Source organism: Belonocnema kinseyi, chromosome 6 (genome assembly GCF_010883055.1).
Source record: "Belonocnema kinseyi isolate 2016_QV_RU_SX_M_011 chromosome 6, B_treatae_v1, whole genome shotgun sequence".
Lineage (NCBI taxonomy): Eukaryota > Metazoa > Arthropoda > Insecta > Hymenoptera > Cynipidae > Belonocnema > Belonocnema kinseyi.
In genome coordinates, this window is record NC_046662.1 from 20,215,613 (window position 1) to 20,239,969 (window position 24,357).

At 24.3% G+C, this 24,357-nt stretch overlaps 1 protein-coding gene across 1 annotated transcript in view; it reads right to left on the bottom strand.

Annotated features, from left to right (window-relative positions):
• The window catches only part of LOC117174392 (putative ATP-dependent RNA helicase DHX57), a 38,922-nt gene extending 18,578 nt beyond the window's left edge, over window positions 1-20,344 (bottom strand). Inside the window, exons 1-5 of the mRNA XM_033363481.1 lie at window positions 20,140-20,344; window positions 19,862-20,048; window positions 14,229-14,413; window positions 13,691-14,148; window positions 7,612-8,443 (exon numbers count right to left, since the gene is read on the bottom strand). Coding sequence (XP_033219372.1) covers window positions 7,612-8,443; window positions 13,691-14,148; window positions 14,229-14,413; window positions 19,862-20,048; window positions 20,140-20,210 — 1,733 coding nt within the window. The 5' untranslated portion in view covers window positions 20,211-20,344. The remainder of the gene's footprint in view (window positions 1-7,611; window positions 8,444-13,690; window positions 14,149-14,228; window positions 14,414-19,861; window positions 20,049-20,139) is intronic.
• Between the last annotated feature and the right edge of the window lie 4,013 nt (window positions 20,345-24,357).

Below are 24,357 nucleotides of genomic sequence, written 5' to 3' on the forward strand. Positions count from 1 at the left end.
TCATTTCTCCAAAAATTAAAAGAAAATTTTCTACAATAAAAGTCGGATTTTCAAATTAATTAAACTAATTAATTAAACTTTCAACAAAATAGTTGAATTTTTAACCATATTGTTGAATTTTCAGCCAAATTTTCGAATTTTCAAAAAGAAAGAATAAACTTCAACCAAGAAAAGATGCATTTTCAACCGGATTAATTGAATTTTTTAAAAGCAATTTGAATTTTCCATAAAAAAATACTTTTCAACCCGAAAAGGGTGAATTTTCTGTCTAAATAGACAAATCTTCAACAAAACAGTTGAATTTTCGAAAAAGACATAACTTTTAAACCAAATATTTAAATTGAATAAAATTAATAAATTTAAAAAAATTTTATCAACTAGTTGAATTTTCAGCCATAAAAAATACGCAAATGAATTTTCAAATAAAAAACAGTTGCCTTCTTAACCAAATAGTTCAAACTTCAAGCCGAAAAGACGAGTTTTTTAAAGGACAAAAGGATGAATTTTCAATGAAAAATTTAATATCAATATTTCTATGGTTCAATCTATAGCACGAATTAGAATAAGGAGACCCCACTCCCATGCTATTGAAAGCGTTCAAAATTGTATACTTTTGAATTAAATTTTTTAAAATGGGGAATTTTATTAGAAAAGTTTGGAAATTGTATAATTTCTAATTTAAAGCTTACAAAATAAGACAATTTTATTTTAAATATAAGAATCGCGAATTTCAGTGATTTATGATAAGAAAATTTCTAAATAGGACAAATTTAAAACGTTAAAAACGAAATATTTAAAAAATAACATTTTGAACATTCGATCATTCAAAATTCAAAGAAATTAAAACTATTATTTCTAATTAAAAGTGTCACAAATTGAAAATTTTCAGATTACAATTTTTTTTAAATGGACAATTTTATAAGAAAGGAGTTGAAATTGTATCTTTTTTAATTCAAAGCGTCAGCTTTAGCAGAAATTACTCATTCTTGGATAAAAATACAACTGTTTGCTTGAAAATTCAACAATTTTATAAAATTTGGGTTTTTTTTATTTAATTAAAAAGCCATCTGCTTTTAAAATAAAATGTAATCTTTTTTGGATAAAAATGCAACTGTTTGGTTAGAAACTAAACTAATATAATATTTTCTTGAAATACTATTTTGTACAAAATTTACTTTTTGTTTAAAATTTATACGTGGGTGTGTTAAAAATGAACTGCAATCTTTTCTGCAAGAAAGTTTCACTTATAAATAAAATTTGTCGTTTTCATCACAAATTCTTCTAATTTAGTACCAAATTTAATTTTTTAAATTAAAAATGCAACTATTTTGTAGAGAATTCAATTATTCTGCTAAAAATCCATCCTTTTTGGTTGACAAAATTTGTCTTTTTAGATAAAAAATTCAATTTTTCGGAAAACTTATTTTTTGTTTTGTTTAAACAAATTCATTTTTTAATCTTGCAGAGTCGACTGAAATATTTTTTGGATGAAAACTCAACTTTTTTTGTAATTAAAAATTCTCCTGCTTTAGGAGAAATTTACTCTTTTTTCATGAAAATGCAACTATTTCGCAGAGAACTTGACAAACTTTGTTAAAAAGTCATTGTTTTTGGTTAAAAATTCCTCTTTTTGGATTAACAATTGAATTTTTTCTTAGAAAATTATTTCTGGTTACAAAATTATATTTTGATCGTTAAAACTCGACTGAAATCTTCTTCAACAGAAATTTCAAATTTGCTTGAGTATTCAACTAATTTGTTTAAAATATTTTATTGAAACACTTTGTTAAGAAATCACTTTTTTTGTTAAATATTGATATTATTAGTTGAAAATTCATATCTTTCGTTGAAAGTTTATAATTACTTGGTTAAAAAAAAATCTTGTTGAATTGAAAATTCAACTGCTTGGGTAAAAGTTAAAGTGCATTGCTAAAACTTTTTTTATTGAAAGCTTATTTGACTGAAAATTGAACTGTTTAGTGGAAAATACTGTTTTTTCATTGAAATTTCATCTTTTTGATTGAAAATTTACTTATTTTGTTAAAAATTAATCTTGTTTAATTGAAAATTCAACTATTGGGTAAAAGTTAAAGTACATTGTCAAAAAAAATTTGTATTGAAGTTTGAAATTTCATTTTTGTTGGGTAGAAATGCATCAGTTTCGTAAAAAATTCATTTTTTGCTGAAAAGTCATATTTTTTGTTTTTGAAAATTCAATTTTTATTGAACATTGTTGTCTTTTGGTTTGAAGGTTCAATAAGTTAGATAAACTTTTATTTAATTCAGAGTGAAAAATATTTATCAGTTGGAAATTCATCTTTTTGGTTTTGAATTTTTTTTTTGTATAAATTTCATTCTTTTTGGATTGAAATATAAACTGTGACCCTTTTTGTTGGGAATTTAGCTTTTTAGCTTGAATATTCAACTATTATGATAAAAATTCAGTTTTTTTTTTTAAATTGAAGTATTTGATTAAATAGTCATCTTTTATAGTATAAAAGACTCTTTTTGTTTGAAATAAATGAATAAATTTGAAAATTTTATATTTGTATCTTAAATACTGTTTTATTCTGCTTATAAAATTTTCCACGCTAAAAGTATTATAAGATTAAAAATGCTTGTATTTGAATATTAAATATTTGAAATGAAAAATTTGTCAAGGAAAAATCAGGGAATTTTGAAAAAGTTCTCGGTTTTGCATTTTTCCGAACTAAACCCTTAACCAACAAAAAAATCATTTTTAGCAAAGTAGTTAATCTTTTACCGAAGCGGTTGAAATTTCAATTAAAAAAATTAATTTTTAACAACTTAGTTAATCTTTAAACTAAAGAAATGGCTTTTCAACTATAATGATAAATCTTTAACAGAAAAACGATTTCACGAGAAATTGGTTCAACCTTCATTCAAATATCTTAATTTTCAACCAAAATAGAAGAATTTTCGACGAATAATGTTATAGTAGATATTCCAAACAGAACATATTTGTTTTTAAACGAAAAGGTGTGGAATTTAACTAAATAAGCCGAATTTTCAACAAAATAGTTGAATCCTGAACCAAAGAAGATTACTTTTCATTTAAATAGTTGCATTTTCAACCAAAAAATGAAAGTTTTACTAAGGCAGATACATTTTTGAACCAGAAATACGAACTTTCAGCAAAGCAGTTGAATTTTCAACCAAAAAAAAAAAAAATGAATTTTCCATAAAAAAGTTGATTTTCAAGCAAATAGGCAAACAAAATTACAAAAACCGTTTATATATTGAGTTGAATTCGAACAAAAAAAAGTATTTTTTTTTACAAATTGGTTCAACCTTCAAGCAAGTAATGTAATTTTCAACCCAAATTTTTTTAAATTTTACATCAAGAACCGTCGAATTCAACCAAATAAGACAACTTTTCGAAACAAACAATTACACTTTTATCGAAAAAATATTAAATTTCTACTAAACAATACAAATTTTTAAACCAAAAAGATGAATTTTCAAATTAAAAACATACATTTTCCACAAAATCTGGCATAGTTAAGTTTTTCAATTAAAAAAAACGAGATATCAACAGAATAGTTACATTTTCAACCAAAGGAGATGCATTCTTATCAAAGGAATTGAGTTTTCAAGCTAAAAAGTTGAACGTTTTAGACAACCATTAACTTGCAATCCCGAAAAAATGAAATTTCAATAAAAAAGTTCAATTTCAAGCAAATAGTTGAACTTTCAAGTTTGAGAGACGAATTTTAAATAAATAGATGAATTTTTTTAAACTGAATATACGAAAATTTCAGAAGACAGTTGAATTTTCAACAAAAAAAGTTAATTTTTAACTAAAATGACGATTTTTTGATCCGCAACAGACGAATTTTTAAACAAAACATTTGCATTTTCAACCAAAAAGGATGAATTTAACAAAATTGTTGATTTTTTAACCAAATAATAAAATTTATAACTAAAAAATGTAATGCCAGAAAGAAGCAACTGCCCATCAAAAAAATAGAAAAACAAGGAAATTACTGACAAGAATATTACACCAGAGTGGCCGCAAAACTTCAGTTTCAAAATTGTCAAAATTTTTCGATAAATTGTCTATTTTCCCTGATAATTAATATTTAAAGATAAAAATCCTTTAAAATCATTCAAATCTTTTACAATTTTTAAATCTTCGAAATCTGTTGTACTGTACTCTTGCTGAAATATTTAAAGTTCGTGAAAGTTTTGAAGACTAAGAAAATTTGAAAATTTGACATTTTTGTTAAATCTTTTGAAATCTTCTTAAAATATTTTTAATGGATCTTCCATATAAAATAATAAAAAACAAATTAAAGCATTTAAAGTAGAACACTTCAATTTCAAACTTTAAAAATTGATGTTTAAAAGTTTTTCAATTCAAAAATTGTGTATTCAAATGCTCAAAAATGTACACGTAGCAAATGGAAGGTTTTTTCAAATAAACAATGTTAAATGAAATGCAAATAAGCTACAAAATTTCGAACTTTTATCAATTATAGAGTTCATCGATTCAGATTAAGTTCCAAAAATATAAATCCACGTTAACATTTTCAATAGTCTAAATTAAAGAATCAAGCAATGAACTTTAAAAAAAAATTTAATTACATTATTTTAAGCAATTTTAAGCTAGACACATTAAAAATTGATAAATAATTTATTTAACTTAAAAGTTCTTAAATTAGAAGTTAAATTATTTTTATTTTCAATGGTCTAGGCATCCTTCAAAAGCTTTAAAATTTTATTTCCAAATCTTGTGAAATCTAGAAATGGTTTTTAATTTTTCTTAATTCAAAATAATTTTTGAATTTTTTTCGGAACTTTTTAAATATAATTTTAAATGAATTGAATTTTTTCTATAACTTTTAAAAAATCCTGAAAATTAACAAAAAATTGAATTTGAATTTATAAATAATAATGGAACACTTATTATTTGTAAAATTATTAGAGTAATTTTAAGAGACATTTAGAAGTTTTATAAAGATTCGAATTAAATTTAAAACTTGAAATAATTTCAAATACTTACAGCCGAATCAAAAATAAAATATCGATTTTTGCAGATTTCAAACAAAAAATTTAGAATTTTTTTAATAATTGTGAAAGACGTCAAAAGAATAAAAAAAATTCTTAAGATTCTTAGGAAAATCGAAAAATTATTGTAACAGAAAGTTTAAGAGGATTTTAAGATTTAAAAAATTATAAAAGAAGAACATGGAAGATTTTAAGGATTTTTTTTTAATTTACAGGATTTTCAAAAATTGTAGATAAATTTCGATTAGTTTTAAAATATATTTAGAAGTTCGAAAAAAATGTTAATACACTTCGTTTAAATTACTTGAAATGATTTCAAGTTTTTAATTAATTTTGAGTCTTTTTAAAACTATGTATCTCTTAAAATTACTCAATTTTTTTCTACAAATAATAAGTGTTCAGTTGTTATTTATCCGTCACAATTTAACAATTTCACTCATAAATTAAACACTTTTTAAATAGAACAATAAAAATTGTAACGCTAAAAGTTTAAAATTTCTTCGAAAATCTAAAGATTCAAAGCTTTCTATGTAAAACAATTCAGTTTCAAATTGTTTTCTTTTAAATATTTGGTTGCAATTCACGCGTCTTGAATGAACAGTGAAATATTGCTAAATATTAAATACTTATTCTATTTCGACATTAAGAAATTTCAAATTAAATGGGATAAAAATTAAATAATTTAGACTCACAATATTGTAAATTTAATATAAACCTTTAATTATGACTATATTATTATGGATTTATTTTTAAGTTGAAAATAGTAAAACGCACGTTTACATTTTTTAATGGCTAAAAAATTAATAGAAATAATATATTAATACATTTATACATTTATTTATTATATTTAATATAAAAAATAATAAAAGGATGACCTGAAACTGAATTAAAAATATATTATTGATAAATAATGAAAATTTTTATTTAAAAATCAAAGTATTCGAAAAAATGATATAATAATTACAATTCTTATCAAGTCTTTCGAATTCAAACAGTTACAATATGGAAATTCTCAAATTTTGAACGGATCTAGAATTGTTTGGTCAAATCAGTTATCTGTCAGATTTCTGTACATAGAGTACAGATCCATTCTAAAAATTATTTATTTTTATTTACAGTTGATAAAATTAAACTGTTTTTATCAAAAATTTTCAACTTTAAATGCTTTTAATTTTTAATTGTTTAAATCTTCAAAACTGCACTTTAATTATTTCAAAAACTGTTAAAATCGAACTTGGGCAGATCGTAAAATTCCCGATTTCCCTGTCCGGTGGCCTCCCTGTTTTTATAAAAGAATCTTCGATTTTAAAAACTGCTCATTTTTCTTGTCACCTTTAAAAGTGCATTTTAAAATTCGTTAAATTAAAATATATGCTTAAAAATTAAAAATATAAGATGGAAAATTTTTGAAGTGAAAGATTTTCGAATTAAGCATTATAAACTAAATTATAGAATAATATATAAAAATCAAAATTTAACAAATGATTTAAAAAGCGTTTGAAATCGAAGTTTGATAACATTTTTATTCTAAAATTTTGAAAAATTCCCAGTCAAAAATAAATTCACTGTCATTTTTTAGTTTTCCCCGGTCTTGTAAAATTCTTGGTCAGACTCTTTTTGAAATCTTTGAAATTCTTGTATTCTTTTGGAATCCTTATGAAGTATGAAATATTTGTGAAATATTTCTGGATTCTTTGGTATTTGTTTGAAATCACTGAAATATTTTAAATCTTTGTGATATCTTATGAAATAATCTAAACAAATTGTGAAATTATTTTTAAGATCTTTGAAATGTTGTGAGATCTTTGACATCTGGTGTACATGTCCCTTCTTGAAATCTTTGATATTCTTGAAATATTTTGGAAATCCTTGAAAATTCTTTGAAACCTTTGTTAAAATCTTTTGCATTCGTTTAAAATCATTGAAATATTTTAAACCTTCGTGAAATGTTTTAAAATCTTCAACAAAAAAATTGAAATCTTTTTTTGTGAAAACTTTTGAAATATTTGTGAAATCTTTGTGAAATTTTTTGCATTAGTAGAAATCATCGAATTAGTTGAAATCTTCTAAAATATTTTTTAACCTTGTTTTGTAGAGCCGCAACTAATTCTAATTCTGAAAAAACCTGAATTAACATCGAAATTTTCGACTAATAATTTTTATAAATTGTAAATTCAAATCCACAACAACATTTTTACTTCAATTAAAGTCTGTCTTTTACAATGCATAAAATAATCGGTACAGTCTACAAAAAGTGCCTTGAAATCTCTTTATTTATTCTGTAATAAACAAAACATAAATTATATTCTGTTAAATAAAAAAATTTTCAGTAGCAAGAATTTTTTCTAACGGAGATGTTTCTTTCATAATAGACTAAAAGATTTAAATAACCCTTCGGCTTTCAACAAAATATACTGTTTTAAGAGTGAAAAATAATTAAAATGCAATGTTCTCATGAAAAATTCCAAGAGATTTCCTCTTAAAAACATTTTTTTTTTTAAATCCCTGACTTTTTTCTGATTTCCAGATTTTCCCTGAAGTTGAGCAGCCTGAAAATTAAATTTGAATAACTGAACTGACCTCTCTGCGCTCCTTTCATGCACTTCGTCCACAATGATGTGCGTGACAGAAGTTAATTTCGGATCGCCGGACAATCTCTGTAACAAAATTCCAGTCGTACAAAAAGTGAGTCTCGTATTTTGAGACATTTTACTCTCCAATCGAATCTGATAACCAATTGTTTGACCCACTCGTTCGTCTCTTTCAGCCGCAACTCGTTCCGCCACTCCAATTGTACTTATCCTTCGAGGCTGGGTGCAAATTATTTCTACATGATCTTCATTTTCCCTCGTTCTATTAATGATCCACTCGTCTAAAATAAATTGCGGAACCTGTGTACTTTTTCCGCAACCAGTCTCTCCCGAGATTATCGTCACTTGATTCTCATAGATTGTATTTAAAATCTCGTCCATTCTCGACCACGCGGGCAATTTTCGTCTGACTTCTTTCATTTTTTGATACTGAGGATTTCGCTGCTTCTCCAAGAATCGATTTCTTATTTCCTCATCCTGCCTTACAATTTGCTCCCACGGTACACTCGTTTTATTCCTTCTATTCGTAGAGCCTTTCTCATAATGCGAGGCGCCGATTTTATTACCTGCCTTTTTCAATTTCGGAAAAAGTGGATCGTCTTTGTCCAAAAATAGATCTCTGCATTCTGACAAGTAGGACTTCATCTCGGACTCGTTTTCTAATAAAGACGTTATTGCGAAAACGGAAGGCGTGCCGGTTTCAGCATACTGCAGAGCTTCGTCGTATAATATTTTTGCTATTCTTAGGCATTTTAATTTGCAGAAGGTTAACTCGCTTTTTGAGAAATAAAAGTAGGGCGCTTCAAAGGGATATTTGTTATCTGGAACAACAAAAAATATAAAAATTATGGATATTGGGAATGGCGGTGTACCATTTCGCCACCTGGTGCCGAAAACTGGAACTAGAAAGAGTAGGTACAATTTTAAAGATGTATTTTCATTTTTGCATTAGAGTGCTTTTCCGATTGTTTTGTGAATTATAAAACAATAATTGAATAGTACAAAAAAAACTATGAATTTTCAAAGAAAAATATTTATTTTCTGCCAAAAAATACGATTTATCAACAAAATACATGATTTTTCGACGAAACAGTTAAATTTTATGCTAAAAAAGATTGATTTTTCACCAATCTGATTAATTTTTAACTGGAATGATTAATCATCAACTGTAATATTTAAATTTTAAACCAAAAGCTAAATTTTCAACTAAGAAGGCTAACCTCTATAAAAAAGGTCGAATTCTCAACAATATACATGAATTTTCATCTAAAAAAGGTAAATTGTCAACAGAAAATTGAATAGTAAAATATTCATTAAAAAACTAATATTCAACCAAAGAGATAAATTTTTAACTTAAATTATGGAATATCCGATTGGAAAAGTTACTTACATTTTCAGTTGAAAAAAAATGAAACAAAAAAAACTATTTTTTTTTAAATAGCTACATTTTAAAATAAAATGATGAATCTTCAACTGAAATAATTGAATTTTTGAAGAAAAAAACATTAATTTTCAACCAAGAAGATTAATTTCCACCAACAAACAAAACGAATTTTCAACTAAGAAAAGATAATTTTTCAACTAATACTTGCTTGATTAAAATTTTAGTGAAAAAATGAATTTTTAATCATGGATTAAACTTCAACTTAAAAGATAATTTTTTTAACGAAAATTCAATGGTTCAATGTTCATCTGAAAAAGTAATTTTCAACTAAAGAGATGAATATTTAATCAAAGCCATGGAATATTCAACTGAAATAATGACATTTCGAGTTTTAAAAAATGATTATCAACAAAATAGGTGAAGTCCCAACTGTCATAATTAAATATTCTGTAAAAAATCATTCATTTTCAGTCAAGCGAAAAATAATTTTAAACAAAACAGCTCAGTTTTCAACCAAAACAATGAATTTTTAGTAAAAATAAAGAAACCTTTAATCAAAAAATTAATTATTAACAAAGAGTTTATCTTTTAACCAAGTAATCAAATTTTCATTTTAAAAAAGCAATTCTGAAAAAAATGTAGTACATAATATTTCAATTAAAAAATATTTTAATTTTTAATAAAAAACAGTTCAATTCAGCCAAATTATCGGTTTTTAACGAAACATGGAATACTTGAATTTATCAGTAAAAAAATTAATTTCAAAACAAAAAACATAAAGCGAATTGTACGAATCAAGAATCATTGTTATTTAATTTGATATTATAATGAAAGAAGAAAAAACTAAGCATAGCAAGAAAACACATTTTTGTAAAATGGGTTTTATCAACAATTGATTTTTTATCTGTTGAAAATCCAATTTTCTTATATTTAAAATTTACCTCAATTTTCAACAATTGAATTTTGATCCATCGTAAATTTAATGAACAATTTTCTTCCATTTTTAATTCAATCTGTTGAAAATTCAGTTTTCTTCAGTTTTCAACAATTGAATTTTCATCTGTTGAAATTTAGATTTTCTTCAATTTTCTTCCGTTTTCAGCAGTCGAAACTAAAATTTGCCTACATTTTTATTCAATTTTTAATCATTGAATTGTCAATTCTTCATAAAAAACAAATAGTTGTAGATAGCATTTCCATCTCACAGTAAAAAAAAAAACACATTTTTGTAAAATAGGTTTTTAAAAAAACGAACAATTATTTTACTATTTCACGCAAGTTAATAATAGTAGAATAATAGACGATTGGAATTTAAATACGAATTCTAATCTAACTTTTAGATCAGATTCTTAAATAGTAAATATTTCTTGTATAAATTGATAAAAATGTACTGTGAGTTCATTTTTGTTTAAATTTATTTTAAATTACTATATTATTATTATTTTATATTTACTTATTTTTCAAAATAAGTCCATTTGAGTTTATAATCTTTTGAAAATCACAATAAAGAGAACAATAATTGTTTTTTTTTTAGAAGAATATTTCTGTCAAATGTGTGGTTCTTCACTGTATAATGAGTAAATTCCATCTAAAACTCTTGGTTTCTGATAAATAATTATTTTTAATTCCAATAAATACTTTAAAACCCCCAAAAAAACCATTACAACACTTTTATGCACGAATTAAAATGTATCTTTAAAATCGTACCTATTCTTTCTAGTTCGGATTTTTGTCACCAGGTGGCATATTGCAGTTCAACCATTCCCAATTGCAGGCAATTTTTTTCCATAATTTCCGTAAAATTGGAATGAATTTGGAGGAATTTAAGGTAAACGAGAAGAAGTCCATAACATTCATAAAAATTGTAGTTGAATCGAAACAAAATTTAAATTAATTGAAAACAATGTAAAAATATGAAAAAACTTCTGTAAATTCAGTAACTTTGAAAATGTAGAATTTTAAACAAATTCAGGGGTAAATTAATAAGAATTCAGGACGAATTTCAAATTAATTTCTAAACAATATTTTTAAATCTTTGAAACTCTACGAAATCCCTCACTTCTTGTAAATAAATTATTTGAAATTCATAAAAATATTATAATATTCTGTGATATTCTATGTAATTTGATATTTCCGGAAATCCTGAAAAATTATTAAAATGAATGGCTAGCTTTTAAAATCCCTTAACATCATTTAAATCCGCGGAAACTTTATACAGACCGGTGAAATTTATAAATTCGTCCCATATCTTCCGAAATCCTAAAAATGCTTTATCCTCAAATATGTCAAAAGACTTGAGATTCCTTAATATAAAATTAATGAAATTCATTTTAAATTCCTTGGAATCTTGTGAAATTCTGTAAAGTATTTCAAATCCTTTGAAATCCCGTTAAATTACAGAAAACAATTTTAAATTTCTTGGAATCTTTTAAAACAACCTAAAATATTTCAAATCCTTTCATAATTTTAGCAATTTGACCTCAGAGTCAATCAAATGAAAATATAAAAAAATGAAACAAAATCCACCAAATTTAGTAGAATTAAGTAAATTTATGATAATTCAAGTGAACTGAAAAAATTCTAAAGAATGTAAAAGAACCCTGGATAAATTATACAAAATTCAGCGTGATTTCCAAAAAATAATGTCAAAACAATGAAATTAATACAAAAATTCTTTGGAATTGTTTAAAATTTCCATAAATATCTCAAACTAGAAGATCTTGAAAATGCCATAGAAGTTTTAAAAATACCCTAAGATACTAAAAAACCCTTCAAATGATTAAAATCTATGAAAAATTCATCAGAATCTTTAAAAATACACTGAAATATTTCAAAAGAATTCAAGGCAATTCAGAAATAGATACAGACTTTCCAAATTGTCTGGGAATTATACTTCTTTTAGAAATTTCCATGCTCCGTCTTAAAATTATAGTTCTTTTCGAAAATCCCCGTTAGAAGTAAAAATTGTTATTTTTTGAAAAATCCACTGTTCCAAGTCAGAATTCTAATTTTTTTAAAATACTTTTTTAAAATTTGATATACACATTTTTTCAAAAATTCTTCAACCAATTTCACAATTCCATACAATTCCTTCAGAAAATAACTCAAGATTTTTAAATAAAAAAAATTAAATTCCCACCAAGAGATGAATTTTCAATTCGAAAAATGGAATTTTAAACAAAATAGTTTCATTTTTAACTAAATAATGAATTTTCAACCTAAAAAGATGATTTCTTAACAAAAAATGTAACAGTTGATACTTCAAATAGAAATATGATATTTCCACTAAAAGACATGAATTTTAAAACAAAAAAGAATTTTTAATAATATTTAAATATTTAAATAATAATGGCAAAGCTAAATTTTAAGTAAGAAAAAAATTATTAAAATTGAAAAAAAAAATTTTAACAACAAATTTTCGATTAGGAATGAATTTTGAACTAAAATTATGAGTTTTCCAACCAAAAAGGCGAATTTTTAAACAAAGAGTTGAATTTCCAACCAAAAATTATTTTTCAGTCCTGAAATAAAAAATGGTAACCATATTGTTGAATTATCAAACGAAAACGATGAAATTTCTACAAAATACTGGAATTTTCAACTCAAAAAATTGAATTTTGTACAAAGGGATCAATTCTCAAATAAATTTAATTTTTAATCAAATACTTGAGTTTTCAAGCTAAAAAGATAAAAAGATATAATAAATAAATAATAATAATAAATATCAACCAAAAAATATGAAATTTCTACAGAAAGATATAAATTTGAAAACAAAAAAAAGACCAAAATTGTCAAGAAAATAATAAAATATTTAAAAATATAGTTCAATTTCCAACCAGAAAATATAAATTTTCATCAAAAAATGTCGAAATTAAATTACCAGTAAAAGAATTTTTTGAATGAATTTACAATAAACTATTCAAATTTCCAACCCAAGAGACGAGTTTTCAACTAAAATGATGAATTTTCCAACGAAAAAGACGAATTTTCAAGAAGGAAAAAAATGTATTAAAATTATTAAACTTTAAAGTCAAAAGACGTTTTTTTCTGTGAAACAGTCTGTTTTCAATAATAAAAAAAAAAGAATTTTCACATGAAAAATATCAATTTTCAACCAAAAATAGAAGTTACATTTTCAGTTAAAAAAATATAATTTTTAATAATAAAAAAAAAACGAATTTTCAACAAAATTCATTATTTTAGATCTGAATTACAATTTCTTTCGAAAATTCTCTGATCCAATTCAGAATTAAATACAATTGATTCGGAAAAATTCCTGTTCCAACTCCAAATCATAATTTGTATCGAAAATTCACTGCTTCAGTCAGAATTATAGGACATTCGAAAACTTTCCTATTTCTACCATAAATTAACATTTTTCATAAAAATTAACTGTTCAAGTCAGAATTATACATCACTATACTACTTTTTTAATCCAAGTATAACACAGAATTATAATATTTTCGGATAATTTCATAATTATAGTTTTTATTTAAAAACGTAAATCTTTTTCTCTAAGTTAGAAAATATATATTAAAAATTTTAGATAAATAATAATTTACGAGCTTTAGTGTACGCTGGATTGCATGCTTTCAAAAAGACTTTAATGAGCAAAATTCCTGGCCATTTCCCGGTTTACCTGTCAGGTAGACATCTTGTTTTTTTTTCTTAATTCGAAAAATACCTTCAGGAAATCTAATTTCCAGTATGAAGTAGGGATCATCCTCCAAAGATTTCGTTTTCATCGCTCTATCATTTAGCGGTTTTTCATGCGAAAATCTGCACCTGGCACCAAATCGACAATTTCCATTCAAAAATAGTCGACATATTTCTTTCTGGGTTATTTTTGGTTTATCGGGTTCCTTCGCCGTTGCTTTTTTATCCAGCAAATAATCTAATTTTAATTTCACTATCCAGATCTGATTTTTTATCTTTTCGATAAACATGTCACCATAAATTGATTCCAACGCCTCCTTTTCTTCAGTTCTCCTCTGTAACATGTCGCATTCGTCTATATTTTCTAGGTGGCCGTTTTTTTCCGGTTCTTCAATTCGAAAATATTTACAAAATAATATTTCTAGAGCCTGGCCAACGTGTCCGTTTGTGTGCGTTAAAGCCTGGACACAATGTGGACTGTGAAAACTGAAAAAATATTCATGTTAAGAGTGCTTCAAAATTGTTTAATCGAAGAATTTTTATGTAAAATTTTGAAGATTGTATACCTATATGACTCGAGAGTGCTTGTGGCAAATTGCCGAACGAGTTGTTCATGTGTGTGTGGCTCATTATCTTTTGAAGAAAAATCCATCACACCTTTTACTACTAAATTTCCACGCTCGAGCCAATACTGTCTTCCTAAGTTTGTTTTTTGGTTTTGAAACTCTGACGAATCCAGTAGTTTGAAGTCCTGTCAGGCATAACATTTAATTTTATATCAAATAATTTCAACACATATTTGAATAAATGAGAATGACAACTGGGACAAGGAACGATTTTTCGAAATTCTGTTTTTAACAATTTCAAGTAATTTAGGACACTATTCAGGATGTCTACTCAAATTCTGGAAATAAAATTCCCTGACAAATCTAGGTTTTTAACAGGTGTAATTTTTCATAGTACGGGGCTATTCAAGTTTTTCAATTTTTTTTTTAATCGACTCGGCATATGTTCACAATTTCACGAGAATATTATAAAATATATTTTTTCAGTTCTAGGAAATATCTAAATGTAAAAAAAATATTACTAATCATATGTAAAAATAAATCAGTTTTTTTTTTCATTTCTGAAAATAACTTTATTAAAAGATAAGTCATTTTTAAGTGGCTCATATACTACAAATACTTAAAATTCAGTGCATATTTAGAATATTAATACTGAAATAAAAGATATTTTTAAAGTGAGTAGTCACCTTGTAAAAAGAGATTTTTCAAGGTGCTATATTAATTTGAATTCAGAACGCTTGATATTCCTTACTTTTCAAGTAAAAATATTGCATTTTTAAAAAGATAGATGAATTTAATACCAAATAGTATAATTTTTAACGGAAAAGGTGAATTTTATACCAAAAAAGACGAATTTTCAACTAACAGATAAATTTTCAGACAAAATAATTGCAAATCTTTGAAACCCTACTAATTTATAACCAAAAAAGTGACTAATGAATACAAAACAATTCAAAAGAATTAAAATAAATTATAGTTTTTGAAAATCGAAACGATCCATTGATTTCAATACAATTTCAATGAATTTAGATAAATTTAGGAGAAATTAAAAGAATTCGACGAAATTCATAACAAATAAAACCGGATTTAGAACAAAAGTAAGTGATTTCAGAACAATTAAAAAATACGAAAAATGCAATAAATTGCATAAATCTGATATAAGTTTAGAAAAATGAAAGAAACTATCTTCTGAAATCGATTGAAACATCTTAAAATCCTTGTAAATGCCTAGGATTTTTTTTAAATACCCTAAGATATTTCGAATCCCTTAAAATCTATTGAAATTCCTTGACACTTTTTAAACCTCTGGAAAATGCCCCAAAAAATTTGAAAAAATACCTTACAATATATCAAATCATTTCATCAATTGCTCTTAAGCACGAATTTAATAACTTAAATTTTTTAATCTACTGAATTAAATAAAATATAGTAGATGTAGAAGAATTCAAGTGACTTTAAAAATATCAAAAAAAAATTTTAATAATTCAAGATAAATAAATACGAATTCAAGGTAAATTTCAAACCTTAATTTCAAATCTCTTCAAATTTGTTATACCCTACAAAATGCTTCACTTCTCGTGAATACATTCTTTAAAATCCACTACCATATTATAAAATCCCGTGAAATTTTATGATTTTGTTTGAAATCCTGGAAAATGTATTAAAATACATTGAGAGCTTTAAAATCCCTCAAAATAATTGAATTCCTCGGAAATCTTATAAATCCTGTGAAATCTTAAAAAATATCCTTAAACATCGTAGGTCCTATAAAATAGTTCCCTATCTTCGAAATCCTAGAAAATGCATTATCCTAAAATATTCCAAACGCTTTGAAATCCCCGCAAACTAATTAAATTAATTAATAATTCCTTGGACTCTTTTAAGATTCCATAAAATATTTTTAATTAAATGCTCTTAAAATGTCTTATAAAATAAAAAAATACCCTCAAATCTTAAAAATCCCTTCAAACGTTTTAAATCTATTACACATTTCTCAGAATCTTTAAAAATAATCTGTATTATTTCAAAATAATTCAAGAAAATGCAGAAATAGGTATTGGGAATGGTGGTCTACCATTTCGCCACCTGGTGTCGAAAACTGGAACTAGATAGAGTAGGTACAATTTTAAAGCTGTAAATTAATTTTTGCATAAAATTGTTTTTACGATAGTTTTGTGAAGTATAAAACAATGATTAAATACTAAAAACAAAATATTCATCAAAAACAAATAGTTTTAGATAATATTTCCATCTAATACGGTAAAAAAATAAATTGTAAAATAGGTTTAAACAAAATAACAACAATTATTTCACTATTTCGTGTAAGTTTCAATGAATTTAAGTTTAAATAAACTTTAATTAATGTATTCAAAGACAAATTTTATCCAGATAATTTTTCCATTTGAATTAATAAAAACTGAGCTGCAAATTAAAGCACTCAAAGTGGAACTCTTGTATTTCAAACTTTAAAAATTGAAGTTTAAAGTTTTGTAATTCAATAATTTTGTCTTTAAATCTGATTCAAATGGTCAATAATTTACACGTATAAAATCGAAGCTAATAACACTTTTAAACTGAACAATTTTTAACCAAATGCAGTTAAACTGCAAAATTAAACTGTTTACTTTTATAATTTGTAGAGTTCAAAGATTCAGATTCAGTTCTAAAAATATAAATCCACGTTAAAATTTTCAATGTTCTGAAGTCTAAATTAAAGAATCAATCAATAAATTAAAAAATTTTCAAAATTATATCATTTAGAGCAATTTTAAGCCAGAAACATTAAAAAATGAACGATTAGATTTTTTTATAAACTGAACACTTCTTAAATTAAAAATTAAATTATTTATTTTTTAAATGGTTAAAAAATCCTAAAAATGCTTCGAAATCTGATTTGAAATTCTTAAAATATCTGCATGTTGTCTACATTTTTCACAAAACTTTTATTATTTTTAAAATTATTTCAGAACTTTTAAACACCCTTTAAAATAAATCCAAGTAAATTTTTTTTAATTCTGCCAAATTAAACAAATTTTTTTTAATAGAACCATTAAAATGTAACGTTCAAAATTTAGTTTTTAATATTTAACTAAAATTACTGATTTTACATAAACAGTCAGATATTTCTAAATATTAAGTAATTCTTATTTCTCTTCATTAAATTGTTTAAATTTAATGATTTAAAAATTCAATATTTTAACGTTGGAAACTGTAAATGTTGATTTCGAATAGTCTTGTAAAATTAATTATTATTTACTTTTTAAATCTTAAAGAACTGTTCAATTTTAAAAATCATGATTAATTTATATTCATAGTTCAACAAATAAAAATATATTTTTTTTAATCGAAAATCTTCGATTTCAAACGCTTCTCATTTTTAATGGCTTAAGTTCTTTAAAACTGCATTTTAAAATTCTTTAAAATAAAATCTACACCTAACAATTAAAATCTAAAATTAAAAATTTGCTAAAGTGGAAGATTCACTGCCATTTCCCGGTCTCATAAGATTCCCGATATCCCGGTCCAACGGCCACCCTGCGACTGGAATTTAAATAAAAATTCTAACCTAACTTTGAGATCAGTTTTTAAATAGTAAACATTTCATCTATAAATTAATGAAAATTTACTTGGAGTTTATTTTTGCTTCAAAGTAAGTGCCTTTAAGTTTATAATTTTTTGTAATTCACAATAAATAGAACAATAATTGTTTTTTTTTTTAGATAAATATTTTTTTTTTTTCTTTAGATCATGTTAATTCCATCTACACACCTTTGGTTCTGACCTATTTTTAGTATCCAATAAATACGTTAAACTCCACGACGAAAATCGTTAAAACACTTTTATGTAAAAATTAAAATGCATCTTTAAAATTATACCTATTCTTTCTAGTTCGGATTTTTGTCAACAAGTGATGTATCGCAGTTTAACCATTCTCAATAGATCTGAATTGAATAGTGATTAACCCATGAGTTAATTTATTGAAAGAAAAGGGACTGAAGTGATCTCCTTTGTGTTCGTTTGAAATCATTAAAATCTTTGAAATCTCGATTTATTGAAACCTTTTTAAATTGTTTAAAATCTTTGTAATCTGTTTTAATTAACCCTGTTTGAAATATTTAAAATTCTTGAAAACTTTTTAAATCCTTATGAGTTCTTTGCAATATTTTTTAAATCTTTCTCAAATCTTTTGCATTAATTTAAAATCATTAAAATATTTAAAAATTTTTTTAAATATTTTGAAATCTTTGATATATAGTGTATTTTAAAAATATAATAGTATTCTTTTTAAAATATTAAAACTCCTTGAAATCTTTTGAAAGCTAAACATTTTTTTTTAATATTAAAAATCTTTTTGAAATCTTGTCTACTCGCCTTTTTCAAATCCTTCAGATCCTTTTTAGGTCTTTGAAATCCATACTCTTTTTGAAATGTTCAAAATACTTTTAAATATTATAAAAGCTTTGAAATATTTTGAATCATTTTCAAATCTTTAGTATTGTACGTTGAATATCACAAAAAATGTATACTTTAAACAATATTGCAGTCTGTTCATTGCAATCTATAAAATAATTAATACAATCTACAAAAAGTGGCCTGATATCTCGTTATTTATTCTACAATGAACAGAAGATAAATTATATCTTGATAAATTAAAAAGCTTTTTAGTAGCAAGATTTCTTCTAAACAAGATTTTCATAATCGACTAAATTATTTAAATTGCTTTTTCACATTTCGATAAAAAAAACTGTTTTTAAAGCAAAATAAAAATTTAAAGTTCTCGTGCAAAATTCAAGTAGATTTCCAGGCTTTCTAGGTTTAAAAAAAATTCAAGAAGAATTGCAGGTTTTCAAGATCGCTGGACACCCTGTAAAAGAGACTGTGTAACAGCCCTGATTATTTTTTAGGTTCATCTTACAAAAATGCTCTGATTTTTGCTATCTTTTCAAAATGGCTGAGTCTTGGAACTTTGATCTCTTCAAAATTTTTTTTAAAATTCCATTATGGGCTATAATATATAGAGACCATAGGAGCCAAATCTTGAAAACAGAGTCCTTTAGGGCCTTAACTAAAATTTGTTTTTTCTCCCCTTTTACACAAAATTTTTTTTTCTAATGTTTCCAAATCTTCAAACCTAGATTTCTGGCGGAACATATGCTTCTATAATTTTATCTAGATTTTAAATTTAAAAAAATTGCAAAAAACTTTTTTTTCACCGTTCTATAAAATTTCAATGTTCGACCTTATTTATTTGTCATTTTGATGACTTCATTTAAATTTATTACTAATGGTCAGATATTGCAAAATAAAAAGCAATGCAACTTCACGATATTACGAAACATTATGTACTAGGTATAAAATTTCTCAACTAGATTTTACTCAATGTCATAATTAATACAGTACAAATTTTGAAGAATTTTCATTGTCTTTAAAAATGTCACATATTTTATGGATAAATTTAAGTTCCAGTTTGATAGGCAACACAAAAATAAAAAATATGAGTCTGAAATTTCTACAGAACTTTCGCACCTAAAATTCATGGAAGAAAATTATACTTTTATTTTTGCAAGAAAATCTAGCTGAAATTATTCAAAACAAAATTTTCATTTCAAAAAAAGGCAAACGCTAGAACTTACCTCTCCGCAAACTTCTTTTAGAGTTTCATAAAGTAACTTCTCACCATCATCAGTAAGTCTCAAAGTTGGCAGTTCAACTTTAAGTTTTCTGGAAGGTTTAGAATTGTTCCCTGAGGCACTTGAGGAAGTAGCATTATTAGAATTCGTAGAATTTTTATTAGGTTTTGGCTTCACAAACGTTTTGACCCTGAAATTAAAAAAAAGAACGGTTTTACAAATCTTTCGAAAAGGCAAATACGCTCAAGAAAATGATTTCTATTTTTATGTGATCTACTCACGGAGTTGGTTTGCGTTCACTTTTTCCTTCGAGGACTATGTCGTCCATAAGCGGAGCGCTATAATTATCCATTTTTTTTTAAATAAAAATAATCTAAGGAATTGTATAGAAATTTTGTCGCAAATGAGAAATTATCGTATTCTCCCCAACTTGTGGAAGCACGTCTGATGAAAATTCTAACCTTACTTTTCTATTGTCAGATTTTTAGGAGCAGACTACTCTCTCACGTGACTGTCGGAGCAGTTTCATTTCCGGTCTTTGACGTTTGTTTGAAAAATTTCCGTGGTACAGTTTCTGGTTCTGAATTTTGTTTTTGTATTACATAAAGTATCTTGGCGTGAAATAATAGGGAGTTACTGAAAACAAATATGTAACTGAAACTTTAAAAATGGAAACATGTTTTTAAACACCAAATTTATGATATAACCTCAATTATGGCATCAGATTCACATATGAAAGTTGATAGTTTCGATTTTTTTCCTGGCAATTCCAAGTATAATTTCTCATTTTATGGAGCCATTTTAATATTTCCTATATATTTTAAAATAATCTTCTGGCTTCAAAAATTTGTAATCATGTAAAAAATCTTTATTTCTTTAAATAATTCTCTCGCCTTAAAGTCGTAAAAAGTTATTATTTTCTGTAACTAACGACATAATTGAAGAATGTTGAGAGTAATATATTATTACAGGTTATTTGATAATTGCTTAAAAAGTCTTTCTTATTTTCAACCATTTCCCCCTGTAAAACGTGAAAAATGATTATTTTTTGGAATTAATGACACAATCAACAGATAGTTAAATTTTTAATAGAAAAATAATATTTTTCCACATAAAAAACTTTAATCAAACTGATGAATTTTCAACTAAAACGATGAAACTTTAACTGGAATAGATGAATTTCCAAAAAAAAGTTGAATTTCAAACAAGATTAATTTTCTACCAACAAAGACGATTATTTAACAAAATACGTGAATTTTCAACAAAAAAGTTCAGTTTTCAACTATGAATGGAATATTGAAATTTTCAGTTAAAAAATAATAATTTTCAAAAAAATAGTTACATTTTCAAACAAAGTGATTAATTTTTAACCAAAATTATAAATCTTCTACTGGAATAGTTGGATATCAAACCAAAAATATAAATATCCAACTAAAATTATGAGTAATTAAATTTTCGACCAAATAGATTAATTTTCAACCAAGAAGATTAATTTCTACCAAAAAACACATTAAAAATTATCGTTCAACCAAGGAAATGAATTTTTATAAAAAATGATAGAATATTTCACTGGAATAGTCACATTTTTAGTTTAAAAAAAAAAACAACTAATTTTCAACCAAAAAATTAACATAACAGTTGAATTTTTAACTAAAAAAGACCAATTTTCCACTGAATAGTTACATTTTTAACTTAAAACAATTAATTTTTAGCAAAATATGAAATAATTCAATTTTTAGATTTAAACAATTATATTTCAAACTAAATGAAAAATTTTCCACTGGAATAGTTGAATTTTAAACAAAAAAATTAATTTTCAATTAGAAAATAAGAATTGTTAACAAAAAATTAAAGTTACATTTTTAGTTTAATACATTAATTTCCAACCAATGATATGAAATTTCCAGTAAAATAATGGAATATTTTATTTGAATAGGTACATTTTCAACAACGAACAAAACACTAATTTTCCAAAAAAGAGTCAAGTTTTCAAAGAAGGTGATGAATTTTTAACTCAAATTATACATCTTCTACTGAAAGAGTTGAATTTTAAACCAAACAGATAAATTCTCAACTTAAATAATGAATATTTATGTGGAATAATTGAATTTTCAACCAAAAAGATTTATTTTCAACCAAGAAGATTTATTTCTACCAAAAAAGACAAATTTTCAACTAAAATTTTTGAATATTCATCTGGATAGTTACACTTTTAGTTTAAAAAAAAATAATTTTCCAACAGAATGCTTTTAAAATTTTCAACATAATAGTTGATTTTTCAACTAAAATCGACAAATTTTCCCATAAAAAATCAATTTTGAACGAAAAACAGAATAGTTCAATTTTTAGTTTAAAAAAACTAATTTTGAAACCAAATTTATCAATTTTCAATTAAAATTATGAATCTTCAACGGCAATAGTTAAATTTGAAACAAAAAAGATTAATTTTCAACTAAAATGAGAAACAATTAAGTGAAATACCTGGATTTTTAAACAAAAAGATTATTTTTCTACAAAATCAATACATTTTTAACTAAACAGACCATTTTTCAACAAAATAAATGTTTTTACAATGAAAAATGAAATAGTTCAATTTGCAGTAAAAAAAAATAAGTTTCCACATCAAAAAATTTAAGCAAAGTGATAAAGATTAAAAAAATGTTAAAGAATAATTAAATTGTTTACCAAAAGGATTTATTTGCATTCAGAGATTAATTTCTACCAAAGAAGGCATTAAGTTACTGTTCAACCAATGAAATGAATTTTCAACTAAAATGGTAGAATATTCCTCTGAAGTAATCACATTTTCAGTAAAAAAAAACACTAATTGTCAACAAAATTTTTTTTTTAATTTTAACATAATAGTTGAATTTTTAACTTGAGAAAATTAATTTTTATCAAAATATGAAATAATTTATTTTTAAGTTACAAAAATTAATTTTCAACCTAATTGAACAATTTTCAACTGGAATAGTTGAATTTTAAACAAAAAAATTAAGTTTCAACTAAAAAATAAGAATTGTCAACCAAAAATTAGAGTTAAATTTTTTGTTTCATACATTAATTTCAAACCAACGAGATGAATTTTCCAATAAAATAATGGAATATTCAATTTGAATAGGTACATTTTCATCAACGAACAAAACACTAATTTTCCAAAAAAGGGTTAAGTTTTCGAAGGTGATTGATTTTTAACCAAACTTATACATCTTCTACTGAAAGAGTTGAATCTTAAAACAAACATGAATCTTCAACTTAAATAATAAATATTTATCGAGAATAATTTAATTTTCAAGCAAAAAGATTTATTTCTACCAAAAAAATACAAAATTTCAAGTAAAATGATTGAATATTCCACTGGATAGTTACACTTTTAGTTTAAAAAAATTAATTTTCAACCAAAATTTGTTTTGTAATGAGAACATAATAGTTGAATTCTCAACTAAAATCGATAAATTTTCCATTACAAAAATGAATTTTGAACGAAAAATAGAACAGTTCAATTTTCAGTTTAAAAAAACAAACTATTTTTGCACCAAATTGATGATATTTCAATTAAAATTATGAATCTTCAACGGCAATAGTTAAATTTGAAACAAAAAGATGAATTTTCAACTAAAATGATCTATAATTAACTGAAATGTCTGAATTTTTAACCAAAAAGATGAATTTTTAAACAAGAAGATTAATTTTCTACAAAAAAATATGATTTTTCTCCAAAATCAATAAAATTTTTAACTAAAAAGAAGGTTTTTCAACCATAATACATGAATTCAAAATGAAACATGTAATAGTTCAACTTTCAGTAAAAAATTAAGTTTACACATTAAAAAATGTGAGCAAAGTAATGAAGTTAAAAAAAAAGATGAAACTTGAACTGGAATAGATGAATTTTTGACAGAAGATTTCAACTTTCAACCAAGTAGTTTTATTTTCAACAACAAAAAAATACATTTTTAACTAAAATGATGAATATTTTACTTAATAACTTACATTTTCTAGTGAAAAGATGAAATTTCAAATTTCAACCAAAAAGATAAATTTTGAATCAAGAAGATTACTTTCTACCGAAACAGACGAATTTTCAACTACAACAAATAATTTGTTAGCCAAGGTTAGTTTTCTACAAAAAACGATGAATTTTCTACAATATAAGTGAAATTCCAGGTAAAAAAGATATTTTTTAACCAAAAATTGAATAGTTAAATTTTCAGTTAAAAAATTGATTTTAATCCAAAAAAAAAAACAACATATTTTCAACAAAATAGTTAAATACATAATACAGTAATATAAACTTACTTATACAAAATGAAGAATCTTTTATATTCAATTGTATATTGCAATTTTTTTTCAATTTCCTGACTTTTCCAAGTATTTAAAAATTCTCTGTCAAATCCAAGTTTTCCAGGTAAAGTAAGACACCCTCGAATTACCTAAAATTCAAACTTAAAGCAAACTAAACTACAAATAAATACCACCAATGAGTATAATTAAAGCAT